The 16,150-nt window shown below is 44.2% G+C and overlaps 1 protein-coding gene across 1 annotated transcript in view; it reads left to right on the top strand.

The window, feature by feature from the left end:
* The window catches only part of VIPR1 (vasoactive intestinal peptide receptor 1), an 18,931-nt gene extending 4,810 nt beyond the window's left edge, over window positions 1-14,121 (top strand). The window contains exons 3-7 of the mRNA XM_009705151.1: window positions 1,471-1,540; window positions 4,470-4,561; window positions 10,904-11,033; window positions 12,362-12,403; window positions 13,921-14,121. Of these exons, the coding sequence (XP_009703453.1) occupies window positions 1,471-1,540; window positions 4,470-4,561; window positions 10,904-11,033; window positions 12,362-12,403; window positions 13,921-14,112 (526 nt within the window). The 3' untranslated portion in view covers window positions 14,113-14,121. The remainder of the gene's footprint in view (window positions 1-1,470; window positions 1,541-4,469; window positions 4,562-10,903; window positions 11,034-12,361; window positions 12,404-13,920) is intronic.
* Window positions 14,122-16,150: the final 2,029 nt, after the last annotated feature.

Here is a 16,150-nt window from a genome sequence, read left to right as displayed (position 1 = left end):
CTACCCTCCATCCCTCCCCCCCCCAGCCTGTATTTGTGCTTGAGATTGCCCCGACCCATGTGCAGGACCTTGCACTTGTCTTTGCTGACCTTCAGGAGGGTCACACGGGCCCACTTCTCAAGCCGTCAAGGTCCCTCTGGATGGCATCCCTGCCCTCCAGCATGTTGACTGCAGCACACATGTTGGTGTCAACAGCAAACTTGCTGACAGTGCGCTCAATCCCACTGTCCATGTCACTGACAAAGATGTTGAACAGCACCGGTCCCAATACCAGTCCCTGAGGAACACCACTAGTTACTGGTCTCTACTTGGACATTGAGCTGTTGACCACAACACTTTGAGTGTGATTTTCCAGCCAATTCCTTATCCACCAAGTGGTCCATCTCTCAAATTCATGTGTCTCCAATTTAGAGATAAGGAGGCCGTGTGTATCCATGTGTCTCCAATTTAGAGACAAGGAGGCCGTGTGTGCCAGTGTCAAATGCTTTGCACAAGTCCAGGTAGATGACATCGATTGCTCTTCCCTTATCCACCAGCACTGTAATCACATCATAGAAGGTCACCGAATTTGTCAGGCACAATTTGCCCTTAGTGAAGCCATGTTGGCTGTCACCAATCACCTCCTTATTTTCCATGTGCCTTAGCATAGTTTCCAGGAGGATCTGCTCCATGACCTTGCCAGACACAGAGGTGAGACTGACTGGTCTGTAGTTCCCCAGGTCTTTCTTTTTTCCCTTTTTAAAAAAATGGGGGTTATGTTTCCTTTTTTCCAGTCAATGGGAACTTCCCCAGACTGCCATGACTTCTCAAATATGATGGATAGTGGCTTAGCCACTTCATCTCCTGGTTCCCTCAGGACCCACGGATATATCTCATCTGGTCCCATGGACTTGGGCACCTTCAGGTTCCTTAGAATAAATCACACCCTGGACCCTATGGACTTTTCTGACTAGATCCATAGCTCAGATGCAGCTAGCTAGGTTTAGTTGGACTAATCCCACCATAGGCCATCTGTCATCTTTTTCAGAAGGGCATGGTTGTTTTTGTTTCTGATGGTGCCAATTGCTCTGTGCTTAACAAAACCCCCATCCATGATGATGGATAGCATTGGAGGCCTCATGGATCTGTAATTTTGATAGTATTTCCTTGTAGCAGATCTCAGCGTAGGAGAAATTAAGCAAATCACTATCCTCCCCCACATTCACCCTGACATATCCTCCAGCCCACTCCATTTCGAAGGGGTAAAGCGCTCACAGCATTATATCTGGGGCAGCTGGTACCTACCAGTGCTCAAAACCACTGCAAAGCAAGTCTTTAACCCTTCCTTGTTCACGCACACCAGGTTTAGTCCTCTTCGCATAACCTAGCATAGCTATCTTTAGCATTTAGGGAAACCAAGTACCTGAGAAGGTTACATAGCTGCTTGCTTGCTTTGCTTGATGTTTTAAGTCTGGTTTTGTTTCTTTTTAGGTGCTGGGAGGAAATAGTGGAATCCCCATTCTGGTGGATCATTAAAACTCCTATTTTGGTGTCTATTTTGGTAAAGTATCAGCACGTTCTGCTGGCTGCAAAGCCATCTTTAAGACTAAGTGTGGGGGGTGAAGGGATGTTGAGAAGTGTTCTGTAAATGTCCATGGAAAATGCATTGACAGATAAAATCCCACTGTATATTGAATGTCTGTCTTAGGATGAGGAAGTTTACCCTCCAGATAAACATCTTTACCTTTAAGCATTGACCATGGGAAGAGTTTGAGTGATGAGGCAACCAAGGTGGAGCTCATTTGATTTAACTTTGACCACCTCCATCTCAGCTAGTCGCCCTGGGCACTCTGGTACAGTAGCCATGCGTGTGTGTAGCCAGAAGAGGTTGAGGAACGTGGTTAGAGATACAGGAAAGGCTCATCTTGTCTAATGAATCAGTGGATGTCTAAATTAGGTTAGATGAATTATGCCATGAATTTTTTTGTTTCTCCGAGCTGACCATATGCAGAGCCCAGGATGACTTGTTCAGTTGTAGATGTCAACACTATAAAGTAATATGGGATGAGTCTTACCATACATTTCTACCTAGATGAAAAGAGGTTAGATGAATTGCCCCAGATATTTGCCTCTTGTTATAGCATCCAGTACAAAGTTGGATTCAGCTATGTGTTTTTAAACTAAGTTCTTGGGAAGCTTGGCTAATTTCCAGATAAATCAACAGAAGTGCTTGAGTTCTTACTTCTCTGGATATGATCAAATCTGACCACAGAAACCATGACACTTCTGAGGAACTCTTGAGTCCTTCCATCCTCATTGAATATTACGTTTCCTCTGTTAGGTATCACGCCAAAACTTAAAATCAAATGAACTTGAGTTAAACTTAGCTTTGAGTTTTCTTAAATGAAGGCAAGTATGTGGGAAGGGAAGAAAAAGAATGCCACAGAAATCAATCCAAATATGTCTCTTTTAAACAGAAGTCTTTTCTTAGACATACATTCTTCTTATTCCACAAACATTATGACCTTTACAAGAAGACTTCTTTTCTGTAGCATTTGTCATACAGGATTCTAAACTGAAACAGTTTGAATAATTACATCTTACTCTATTCACCTCACTGAGAAGAAATACAATACTTAGATGACATATCTCAAAATATTTATATCATCATAGAAAGCTATGAATAGTATTTTTCCTTTCCTGAGATAACCTTTTGGTCAAGAAATACACACTATGCTTGTAGGATCAATGAGTCTGTATTTTCTTTCAGCCAATAAATCATTTCCTCATTGCCAAACAAAATTTACCTAGCAATTTCTGATTTTCCTTCTGCAGTTATCATATAAATCTGTCACAAAGGAAGGGCATGATAGCTGCTATCTGATGAACAGCAGGTTTCTTCAGGGAGGAATGCACTCCATATCCATTGAAATAAAGCATAGATCTCAAAGGAAGGAGGAAATACATATATAAGATGTATAACATATATAAGATACTAAGCACTGGGAACACATCAAGTGCCTTTGATTATACTGTAGGTTGAAAAATAAACTAAATTTCTCCAGTAGCCTGATAGCCATATCTTCTACCATGCAATGCTAAGTCTGTACTAAACCTGTAAGTCACGCTCCGCCTGACTTGCCACTGCCCTGTGTCCGTGTTTGCTCTTGACCAATATGAGCCAACACAGTATTTAACTGCTCTGATCTTACCTTCAGTGCTGCAGCTTGTGTGCTATCAACGCTCATTAAAGTAATTGATCTAGATAATCCAAGTCAGACGCAAACCATTTTTATAAGCAAATAAATATGAACAGAACCTGTGATAAATGGCATGGGATAGATAAAAAGTGATTAAGCAATACATCATAACCAAGAAATACAATTAATTTCCAATCACTCATAGCCTTTGAAAAAAGAGTGAGTGTCTAAATGAGAGATGTGCTTCCATCTCCTTCATTCACCTGTTGTTAAGATAAATGTAGGAATTGCTGGAGGAAATTTTACAATCTGTTTTTGCAGGAAATCGGATTGGCTTGTTAACACAATCCTTTCCAGCCTTTAAGTCTCTAAAAATCAGAATCATTAGTGCATTTGCTAACCATGAAAGGATAAAGAAAGAGGTTGTGTGCCAAACTAAAACTAAACTAAGTCCACAGAAATCTATCTTTTCTGTTGCATATGTTGCATGAGTAAGAGCATGATTCAATGGATAGGATCTTAAAAGCAAGTAGATTTGAATTCAGTCCATGCCAACTACTACATGCCATTAGGAAATTGCCATTCCTAGCTCTACACCTTTGCTATTAAATAAGGTTAACATTGCTTGAGTATGTTGGTGGAGCACTTTGAGATTTTTTGGGTGAAAATCACCATCTATACTCTAGGTATTAGCTAGACTTCTCTGGTCTAACATCCTAGGAAAGAATGTTTTCCACTGTGTCAGTGAGGTCTATCCCTTGCTATACAAGGTCTCCATCTTCTCTCCAGAGAAGACATGCCCAATAGCATTGACTAGAGGCCTGCTTGAGTGGATATTGCTTTGTGTTTTGTTTTGATTTCCTTGGCTCACCGCCTCAGTCTTTGACATGCTCAGCAGTCGGTCCCATGTCACCGTCTCTCGAGGGCTTTGATGTCCAGCACTCCGCTAACTCCCAAGGCTCTTTTCCCACCCTGTCGTCGGCACTCCCCCACTCAGCAGGACGTCGTGCATAGCTGTGCTCTATGGGTTTGACATCATCATACTTGGGATGTATGACACAAAGTCCCAAGCAGGCTGATGTCAGGCCCAAGATGGCTGCCATCCTGTGTCAGTTTACTATGTGCTCCTAGAGTGGGGTTCTCTGCTCATGGCTTTTGAACAACAGCTTGCTCCATGGCAAAAATATTGCAGTGAAAGGAATTCCGCTCTAATGATGGGCTTTTCTCATGGGAGACAAATACTAATTTTTTTTATTTCTGTCTCTGTTTTCTTTCTCCTCATCCTGACAGGTGAACTTCATTCTCTTCATTTGCATCATCCGTATCTTAGTCCAGAAGTTGCATTCCCCAGATGTTGGGCACAATGAAACCAGCCAATATTCGTAAGTCCTAGACTTTTTCAACTGTATTGTATGGATTTTGGGAAACCTGTTTGGCTGTTAGTTCATTATTGCATCTGTCTGCACTGATCAGAATCAAGTATTTGTTAATTGATTAAAGCCAATCAGAAATCAGGAACTGGGGCATTTGCTGAAACAGTTGGGCATGTTTTTATGTTGGTTTGAACAGACAGGCGAGAAGGCTTTCTCCTGGGATTAATGATGAAGAATTGAGAGCAGATAATGATCATGAAACAAAATAGGCTTTTTCTTTATATATTTAATATTTATTGGATTGTGAAGGCAGAGGGACCCTGATGGAGAACGAGTAGCTGTTCACAGTATACAGGCTCTTTTTTCTGAACTAGTTACCCTCAACTCCTTTTTCAAAGAAAGAGTGATCTAGAAAATTAGTACGCAAATTTTCCTTGTCCTAAAGCAGACCCTTAAACTAGATGATTGAATTAATTTAATGCATTTCTCTTCACTATCGAGAAGTAGCACTGTCTCAGAACTTTTGCTTGATATAATGTTTTTATTTCAGGGATATAAGGTTGACCTTAACAGGGCAGTTTATAATGAACAACATGCAAGTGAGATCAGCATCTGACTCAGTGGCCAAGACTGGTCTTAGTTGCAGTATTTTAAGAGTGCAAGAAATCTGCTTGTCTGCATGGATTTATTCTGTCTTCAATGCAAATTAAACAAAAGTTCAGACTAGCTTAGCTTTGACTCTTGCCACTGTCCTGGATCAGCACTTCAACTATCCTAGATATTTATTAAATGATTCCTAGAAAAGAACTGAAAAGGAAAAAGTCCAGTGTCTACATGGTCACTGCTCATAAATCTTCTTTGTCTTTGGAGTGAGCAGTGCACTTAGGTACCCTGAAGAATCTGAATTCAGTTCATTCTTCTGCAAGATAGAAGACAATATCAATATGGTTCTTAAATACTGGCCAGCCATGGCTCTGAGTCTTTCTCTCTAGTGATGGTAATTTATGCATTTCATCTGCCCCGAGAGATTCTCTTATGAAAGGAAATTCCAGTATTTGACCTTAACTTCTCCCTGCAGCAGCCAAAGCCAATTACCCCTTTTTTCTGTCATCATAACACACCGATGTTACCAGACCCTGTGCTTTCTATCACCTCCCTTTATGTATTTCTAATTGAGCATTGTATCTTTGTACCCCCAGGATTGCAACAGCTTTGGCCAGGTACACAGATTAAATCAACATATTGAAATATGTTCTAGTACTAAGCAGCAGCCTGGAGCAGTTGGCTCCCATTCATCTCAGTAGAAGTGCTGCCAACACGCATCAGAAGGGTTATGCCCAGATTACCTCAGAGGTCATACTGAGCTTTGGGTTCAGAGTTTTTTACTTCACATTTTCCAATGAAGTGGGAGCTGCCAGGAAAGCTCTCTTTGCCTTGTAAACAAACGTAGCACAGCTGGGCAGTAAGTAACACGGACTTCCCCACACTAGCCTACCAAACAGGAGGTACTGGTGAAGTACAAATGATCTTGACATCTACAGTTCCTCACCTTCCTTCTCCACCTGGAAAAACATCTCAGTTCCATTAGGGCATGAATTGGTTGCTCACTTATAGGTGTCCAAGCCATATGAGATGCTTTAGAACATGTGAGATACTTGCCTGGACCTGGTGCATAGGACCCAGGACCTATGGGAGAGCTGTGCCCTTATACAGTGGCAGCTGGCCACCAGCCAGATTCTCTGGGACTTCTGGAAGTCTCTGTTGATTGTATTGACTGCAGTGGGACATGAGACACCACACTTTCCTATGGAAATGAATATTAAGTGTCCCAGTCTGAAGGTTGAATCCCACCAAGGGGAGTTCTCAGTGTGGTCCTAAGTTTTTAATGTTTAGACAACTGTCTGTAGAGATATCTGGGATCCAGATCCTTTTATAAATGCCGTTAGGCATGTGATCTGCAATTGTAGGTACCTGGATCCTTTTACATGCAATTCTTTTATTACCTGAAATGCTACTGATTGATAGCTTCAGGGGTTTTCCCTGCAGAACCCAAGAGATCTTAGCAAAAAACTGCTGCTAATGATATGTGTGGGCTCCTCCTGCCAAATCTGAGATAAATACGTTTTAAACTAACAACATCAGGCATCTCTCATTTGCATTTTTCCCTCCTTCTCTTGTTTATTTTATGTTGTTTATTTTATAAAAAAATAACATGTTGATATGTTGACAGTATTGTTCAATTCCAACCGGTTTCAGTTTAGCTCCAGGCTGGAAGTTCAGGTGCACTGCTGACTCACTCATTAATGCTACAGACAGTGAACTGAGCTTTAATGTATTGGAAATGGTGAAAACAAGTCTCCCAAAGAGTTTTCTGGAAATGACAGAGACATGTGCAAGAACAGGACAGCAATATTTCAGGAAAATAGAAGCTGTTTTCTGCAACAGAAATCTTGAGCAAAATTAATCTTTTTCTATTCTGTATTTGTTCATAGATCAATATTATCATCAAAGTTTTCTGGGTAACTTTTCCGTTATGTGTTCAAGGAGGATGACTAAAATGTTGGTTTACTCTTATCCACTGCCAAGGAGAAGAGTAGGTTCAGTGCAGGCTAGAGGAGATGTGTTTTCCCTAAATCACCTGTCATCACGTATATCTGTCAGAGAGGATGGGTCTAAGAAGTGCACCCTATGCAAGGAGTGGAAGTAATGAGTTTTTTGAGAAGCCATATCTTCCAGAAGGTAGCTTTGACCAGCTTTAGACAATCTTCCAAGCAGTTCTGCCTCCTGCACAGCCAGGCTTTAGCTTCCTTTATCTTTGAAAGGTCATGGAGAACAGGAGAGGGGCCTGAGCACAGGAGGAAAGCCAATGTCACTCCAGTCTTCAAAAAGAGCAAGAAGGAGGACCCAGGAAACTACAGACCAGTCAATCTCACCTCCATCCCTGGAAAAATCATGGAACAGCTCGTTCTGGATGTCATGTCTAAGGAGATGTAGGAAAAGAAGGTTATCAGGAGTAGTCAACATGGATTCACCAAGGGGAAGTCGTGCTTGGCCAACCTGATCGCCTTCTACAATGGCATGACTGGCTGGGTAGATGAGAGGAGAGCAGTGGATGTTGTCTACCTTGACTTCAGCAAGGTTTTTGACACTGTCTGCCATAACATTCTCATAGGTAAACTCAGGAGGTGTGGGTTGGATGAGTGGACAGCGAGGTGGATTGAGAACTGGCTGAATGGGAGAGCCCAGAGGGTTGTGATCAATGGTGCAGAGTCTGGTTGGAGGACTGTGTCTAGCGGTGTCCCCCAGGGGTCCGATCCTGTTTAACCTATTCATCAGTGACCTGGATGAAGGGACGGAGTGTACCCTCAGCAAGTTCGCTGATGATACGAAACTGGGAGGAGTGGTTGATCCACCGGAAGGCTGCGCTGCCATTCAGTGAGACCTGGACAGGCTGGAGAGTTGGGCAGAGAGGAACCTGATGAAGTTCCATAAGGGCAAGTGTAGGGTCCTGCACCCAGGGAGGAATAACCCCATGCACCAGTACAGGCTGGGGGTTGACCTGCTGGAGAGCAGCTTGGCGGAGAAGGACCTGGGAGTCCTTGTTGATAACAACAAGTTGACCATGAGCCAGCAATGTGCTTTCATGGCCAAGAAGGCCAATGGTGTCTTGGGGTGCATGAGGAAGAGTGTAGCCAGCAGATTGAAGGAGGTTCTCCTCCCACTCTACTCTGCCCTGATGGGGCCACATCTGGAGTACTGGGTCCAGTTCTGTGCTCCCCAGTTTAAGAAAGACAAGGAACTGCTGGAGAGAGTCCAGCGGAGGGCAACAAAGATGATGAAGGGACTGGAGCATCTCTGTTATGAGGAAAGGCTGAGGGAACTGGGTCTGTTCAGCCTGGAGAAGAGAAGACTGAGGGATGATCTCATCCATGCTTGTAAATACCTTAAGTGTGGGTGTCAAGGAGAAGGGGACAGACTCTTTTGGGTGGTGCCCAGCAACAGGGTACAGAGCAACAGGCACAAACTGAAACTCAGGAAGTTTCATTTTAATATGAGGAAGACCTTCTGTACTTTGAGGGTGGCAGAGCACTGGAAGAGGCTTCCCAGAGAGGTTGTGGGGTCTCCTTCTCTGGAGATATTAAAAACCCACCTGGATGCATTCCTGTGCAACCTGCTGTAGGTGACCCTGCTTTTGCAGGGGGATTGGATGAGATGGTCTCCAGAGGTGCCTTCCAACCACGACCATTCTGTGATTCTGTGATTCCTGGGAGAAGTTACACCATGACTAGGGAGGAAGATTTTCCTCAGTGCAGTATTTCAGGGGTAGTCTTTTACATATCACAGGGCTAGACCATAGGGCCCTTGACTTAAAGCCAAACTGAGATCTAAAACATCGCTCAATATTCTGGGGAAGCTCAGTGCTGGGAGCAAGAGACTAGTTTGGAATATTGTGCAAACTGGAGGAGGGGGCTCTTAAAAGTTTGGCATTTATACCCTTTTCATTGCCATAGTCCAGCCAGGAGGGAAAATGCTATAACTGAGGCCCTGATGTTGTCTGCAATGACAAGATAAATTTTTCTAATCTATTGGAGGCTGCAAACCATTTCTATGAATATGGTACACAAAGGTAGTATCACATCGATCTCCTCTAGGTTGACTGTTCCTGAAAGACTGGGGAGAGAGATCTCTACAAAGCCAGTATTAATATTCACTGAACTGTGATCTGCTTAGAAAATGAGTTGCTTTCTCGCATGTCAGGAGCTGGGGAAATTGGGGCTGGGTCATAGTGTGGGTCACACTAGCTAGAGCTGCTTCTAAGAGCAGGGAACATGGTACCCTGATGGTCACTGATGACAGTGATAGTCCTCTGGCAGAGCAAGACATCCAAGAGGACTCAGATTTTGGATCTATTCACTATGAGCATGGATGTGCCAGCTAGTGAGGGAGGTGGTGGGACAGGGAAATTCCTGGAAAGTTCCTTGGCTTCCTACAGGCATTCATTTTGCCTGGAATTTCAGCCAGCAGGTATTCCCTGGGGAACCACAGCCTCCAACCACAGTCTTAATGTCAAGCTGTCTTTGGGCCAGGCCCAGGGAAAACTAGACAGCTCTGCTGGGAGCTACAGTGATGAGCATTATCTGCACAAAGCTGGCACATCAGCCTTCCCAGTGGGCTTATGCAGATGGCGAGTAAATGAAGATGGTCTGAGGGGATTGAGCCTGATGAGAGTTAGGAGGTGAAGGGTTTGCAGATGGTAGAACAAGTATTTCCAACATTGCCGCTATAGTTTCAATTCCTCCAGAAGCCTCTGGGAGAGGGGGACATGGGAGGATGTGGGTGACCAAGGGAGCCAAAACCTCCATAAGCATCCTTAGGCCCTTGATTTCATTTTATTTCTGTCAGCTGTATTTTAATAATGATTCTATTTAATAAATTATCATCTCTTTCTAATTAGACCTCTGATTACCCAGCCTGATGCCATTAAGCACTAATACTGTTCATCCCCCTCCTTTGGAGACATTCATTGTGCGATAGCCTGTCATTATTCTGAGCTAAACATACCATTTCTCTCCCAGAAGCTGTAATTTTCAGAAATCCCAAGCAAACAAAGACAGCGCTAGATGATGATTTAACTTGTAGAGATGAAAAAAGATCTCCGGTGGGAGGGGAAGAAGAGAGAAGGGAGAAAGAAATACCTCCATTGAAATTGCTAGGAATAAAGATGTCACATTTTATATTGTCACCACATCTGAAATCACCAGCCATCTGCAGTCTGCAGGCCAAGGAGAAATAATGTAGGGCTGATCACACTGCCTTAGCTGGAGGCACATATACATTTATATGAGAGCTGTTAACAAGGAGGAAAGCAAGCCTGTGGAAATGTTCCCAGCATGGTCCTTGGTTAGTTTGAACTGCTATACAGTGACTGTGCCCAGCTGAGGATCCACCTCCACCTGTCATTGCATCTCAGCCGAGGTCATCAGAGGAATTCTGGGGAGGTTAGGCTGAGAGGAGCTATCTCAACACCCTCCGTTTCGCTGTACTCGACACTTCTTCCCTCTGGGCAAGGGCGGCCTCCTGATGCTGCCTCCCTCAAGGCTGCTTTTGAAAGGCTGGATGTTCCCAGAACCTCAGGGTAAGTGGCCCATATCACATCTCCTAAGGGCAAACAAAGGCACTTTACATGCATGATACAGGCTACACCATCATGATCCAGGTAATCAGCAAATATGTACTGCAGCAAATTAAAGTCTAGGGGTTGCGTGCAGCTCAGCTGCAGGATTTCTCATCAGCTTACCCTTTAGCTCCTCTTCCCTCTCCGCTTATGACTCATGTTTGTCTTTCCAACAGGAGGCTGGCCAAGTCCACCTTGCTGCTGATCCCTCTCTTTGGCATTCACTACATCATGTTTGCTTTCTTCCCTGACAATTTCAAAGCAGAAGTTAAGCTGGTCTTTGAGCTTGTGGTCGGGTCGTTCCAGGTAAGCTACCATTTGGGCCACCAGTCAGTCGCCAGGTCTGTCGGCAGGGAGAAGTATAACAAGCTTGACAAGGGAATAAGCAAACATGTGAGCTGGGTTTTTCCTGGACATGCTCAATACTGCTCTTATACCTTTGGGGAAAAAGCTACTCACTCCAGCTTGGACAGGATGGAAGATAATTTTATATTTTGCCTCCTGGAATTACAGAAGGAGATTCTCTCTCCTCATTTTAGGTACCTGAAAAGGAAATGTACCTCTATAAATTAGTCGCCCTGGGGTTTTTTCTGCTTAAGGGAGAAAAATGAGCACTGCAGTTCAGTTTATATATTATTGACATGATGTAAGATGAGATAAATCTTACCGGGAGGAGTGTCTTTCTGGCCATTAACAGGAGCCTAGTTTGTCTTCAACCAGCTGACTTGCGTGAACTTCCTTCTCTGTTAATAAGCCAAGTCCTGCCTGTAGATCCTGCTCAGGCAGGATTCCAGTTCATTGACTTAGGAGGCAGGTTCCCCACGAAGAAGATGGGTAATGGGGCTTCTTGGACCCTCCTACACACTTTACTTCAGTCAGTTCCAGTGTTGGGCTGTTAACCTTGGCCCTGCTGTTGCTTGAAAAGAAGCACTTATTTATGTATTTCATCCATTAATCAGCTCTAGCCACTTAGTGTTCTCGCAGCCTGGAAGCAGGACCTGTCTGTCACCATGTACCATACATGTGTCAGTGGCATGCTTTGTTCAGTGGTGAATGAGTTAACGTCGCTGTCTACATCATCATCACTTCACATCTGGCATCTCTCCTTTGAGAGAGAAATGGATCTACACTCACTCCTTGTCTTTAGTGTTTACAACCGTAAGGGCTAGAGAGAAGTTTGGTTTGTTTTTTTTCAGTGAAAACTAAGATTCTCAAAAATGAGGTGTCATGGTAGGGGAGATGGGAAAGGAACAGTTTAACCCTATACCATGTCTAAGATCATTCTGACCCTGATGATGTACCAGTGAGCATGTTTAGATCTCCCCAGTTTCAGCTGACAAGACCAAGCAGGAAAGTTGGGTCTAATATCCTATCCGATTGCCTCTAATGCCCCAATTCGAATGACCAAGTGCCCCTCTTAGAGCTGAGCTGACTCCTCATGGCTTTAAACACCCATACATCTGCTGCAAGACACCTTAACCAATCTTCCCCTGCTCCTCTTATAGGAAAAATGCAATCAAGTGGTTTCTAAGGGGCAGTCCCTTAGCAGTCCCCCAGCAGTATGTTTTTTCTCCAAGGCTGCAGTGAGAGAGAGTTTGAGATGTGCTAAAAGCCTGTTCTCTCCTTTCCCCTAGGGATTTGTGGTGGCTGTTCTCTACTGTTTTCTCAATGGGGAGGTAAGATCAGCAGTTATTGTTTGGTTAATGTTTGCAGCTAAGGCAAATTGAATGCTTGTGGAGAGTGGATTGAGAAGTGTCCCATTCCTGTTGTTACCATATTGGAGGGAAGCATCCAAGTCCAATCACTCACTCCAGAAAAACAACTCAACCATTTGCCCAACAGTTTCCAGCACAATTAATAAATATATTAGGACTTTTGTGCACACTGTAGTATTGCTGCTGCTGAGACCATCCTTTACTCATGAGACAGCATCAGCAGAATTCCCATATGACCTTGCATAAACCCTGATCCAAAAGGACCACCTTCAGCAGGGAAGGATAAAGCCCATCTTCTAAGCCCTACTCATGCTTAGCACCTCAGTGAATCCTCCACAGAATCAGGCCCACTGCCAAGATGGAGGCTCGTTAGTGCGGTGATATTTTCGTACCGTGCTCCATCTGCCCATAAGAAATTCAGCAGAGACTGATTAAACCCGTATTGCGAAGGCTACCAAGGAGATATGAGCAGCTAAAAATCTTGGAGTTACTGTCAGCTGGAGCACTTTCAGCTCAATAAACTGAGCACGGACAAGAAAGAAGCAGTTGTAATCTGGGTTTGTGTTCCAGCTTCCTAGGGAGAGGAAGAGTGTCCAGAACCACAATTTGCTCTCTTACAGGTCTGATGCTGCTTTCAGCCACGCTGATGCCATGTGTATATCACGCAGTGGCATACAGGGCAGATAGTCCAGCTCCAGCAGAGACCTTTGCCAGTAAGCCTGCGTGGAGCAGGGCAGTACCACGCAAGCTCATTGATGATCCAAAACTGATATAGGCATTGACATCACTTGTTAGGCACAGCCTAGTGCCAGGTAAACATGTTTCTACCTTACAGGCATTGATCTTGCCTTTCCCGTGTTTCCAGTCCTGGGATTTGCATGCTGGTATTGTACTATTCCGGTGCTTGCTGATCCCAGAGACCCTCAGACACAGCTGTTTTATCTAATTCAGTTATCTAAAAATTTTGACTGGAAGGCTGCAGGAGGGGACAGGGAGGGTGGCCAGGTTTGTTCAGGATTTGAATCTGGACAGTGTAAACCAGATGTTGTCTGTAAATTCCCTGAGCTGGAACAAGTAGTTTCTATCAAAAAAGCACAGCTGTATTGACAGCTTTGCAAACAAGCTATAGTTAAAACAGACAAAAACAGGGCAGTGAAAATAATAATCTTAATTATACTCACAAAGTATAGAATACATTGACATCAAAGTTAAGTAGTCTGGCACCTTCACTGTATCAGATAAGAAATTCCTTGTGCTCACCTTTCTGCTGAAACTCAGGGATTTCTGCTCTAGTATTTTACAGCCTGGAGTGTCACCTTCTATGTGGCTAAAGCTTCTGGCCAGGTTGAGTTTAGTGACCTTTATAAAATAATTCTTGGCCCCTTGGTAGGTGGATTGCCCATGGCTGCTCAGTCAGTCAAGTCAGAGCAATAGAAAATGCTCCCCTCTGCTGACTTGCTTGTCTTTCTACTGCCTAGGTCCAAGCTGAGCTTAAGCGAAAGTGGCGGAGGTGGCATCTGGAGCGGTTCCTGGGCTCGGACATGAAGTATCACCACCCTTCCTTAGGCAGCAATGGCACCAACTTCAGCACCCAGATCTCCATGCTGACCAAGTGCTCACCAAAGACACGCCGGTGCTCTGGCTTCCAGGCCGAATTCTCTCTGGTGTGATGGGAAGAGGCTTTCCAAGCACTGAGCATTCAAGAGAGAAACTGAGAGACAGAAGGATCCCCAGGAATCAGCGACATGATGACAAATCCTTGTGAAATGACGTGCTCCGCATGAGCCGACAGAGGACACAAAACTGGAAAAGCCACTGGCATCCAGAACAAGATCGGACAAGCCAAATGGCAGAGAAATACTTTTTCTCTCCCTCTTTTCAGACCTTTCACTCTTAAGTTTCAAGCCCTCAGGGGTTGATACCTATGAGTAAAGGTCCCAGTCACTTGAGGAGAGCCTGGGAAATCCTGATGTGTCATAAATCATGAACTACAGGGGTAAGGGAGGAGAGAGCCTGAGTCCTTGGTGGCTTTATCAGAACCGGCATCTCTGAAACAGATAAATTGCACTTTTTAAAAAATGAGCCAGTAAAGGAGAGAGAGAGGCAATAAGCAGGAAAAAAAAACATGCCAAACATATGAATGTGCCAAAAGTCCTGTTGTTAAGAGGTGATATTGAGGCACTGAAGACAGAGTTGGGGACACAGGAAGAAGGGATAGGAAGAACACGAGCAGGATGGGGAGAGGCCAGCGCAGAGCCTCTGCCTTTGCATTTTACACGTGTGAAAGCGAAGCTGCAGCACCAGGAAAGCTCCTCAGAGGATGCCCCAGTGCTGCAGCATGTTCTGCTAATTGCCCACCATCCTTGTTAGCACAAGCTTTCCAAGCGCCCTTGGGTACCCTCTGGAAAAGCAGGTCACTGAGAAGGAACAGCATGAATGTCCTTCTCTGCGCCATGTTCATGACATCGTGTTTTGTTTGGTTGTTTTCAATGAACAGGAAACTCAATTTGCATGTATAAAAACCAGGTACAGATGCCAAAAGAGGAGCACGGCTGTGTTTTTCATTCTTTTTAAGTTCACCCATAGATCTTGGTGCATTAACACACTCAGAATCATTAGGGATCAGGTGAAAACAATTGGTCTGTAATTAGTTTGCACTTGTTTAGCACACACTGCCAGGAAAGGGAGATGTAGAACCCTGTAATCCTTAATTGAATCAGACCTGCCATAAGGAGCCACTCTCCAGATGAAAAAAATAGCATCACAGCAGCAAGCAAAATTGCTTTCATCAGAACAAGGTTGTCTCAGCACATAACTGGCACTCCAGGAGTCAGGAAGGAGTGAAGGAGCTATTAAATTGATTTCTTCTTCAGCTTTTGCAGGGAGATTTCATCATATGATGAAGGCATTGTTAGATCTTTAAGATGTGCATGTGTATTTTACCTCTTTTCTGAGGGCCTATTAGTTTCCATATAGGGGCAATCCCTATTTGAAGAACACACATAGATCCTGTTAAAATCAAGGGAATAGTTGGGGTTTTTTTCTTTTTTCTTTTTTCTTTTTTTTTTTTTTTTGATGGAGGGGAGAAGGAGAGGTATGAAACCAAATCCTGCTCAGACATGCCAGGCTGGAGGTTTACAGGGCATCACATGGAGCTCATGCTCCCAGGCACTGTGTTCAAGACAATCCCCACAATCCCAAACTCAATCAGAAGACAGACAACACAAGGATGCGGATGGTCGTGTTTGTGTCCCACCCAACTGCATCAAATGGGGTTGCACCAGTTTTACACTGGGAGTGGGAAATCCCTGCCCAGTTCATGTGTACACTTAGTAATTGGGCTGCTGTCATCCCACTATAACACGCCATAGCGTTGGGCTCGTGAAGGAGAGTCTGGGTCACCAGTACATGTACATGGAAAGGAAGGTGGGCTCCTCTTTCAGAGCTGAGAGATCTCAACTTATGCACCAGGTACTAACGGCACCCGGACTTCTTTTTCTTCATAAGGAAATATAGTTCATTGATGGGAAGCATCTTTAGTTTGGTGGGTTTGAGGTTTGTTTTGCTTGCTTGTTTGCTTGCCTTAAGCATCTGTGATTCACTGCCAACAAACCACACTGAGCCCAGGAGGAGAGTTGTGGATCTGGACATCCAGTTCCTTTCTCAGTTCCGAGAGGGCGGTTGTTGCATGTCATAACCCTCCCCAGT

Source organism: Cariama cristata, unplaced genomic scaffold (assembly GCF_000690535.1).
Source record: "Cariama cristata isolate BGI_N322 unplaced genomic scaffold, ASM69053v1 scaffold8568, whole genome shotgun sequence".
Taxonomy (NCBI): domain Eukaryota; kingdom Metazoa; phylum Chordata; class Aves; order Cariamiformes; family Cariamidae; genus Cariama; species Cariama cristata.
The sequence above is the reverse complement of the archived record's forward strand: the minus strand, read 5'-3'. Positions and strand labels throughout refer to the sequence as shown.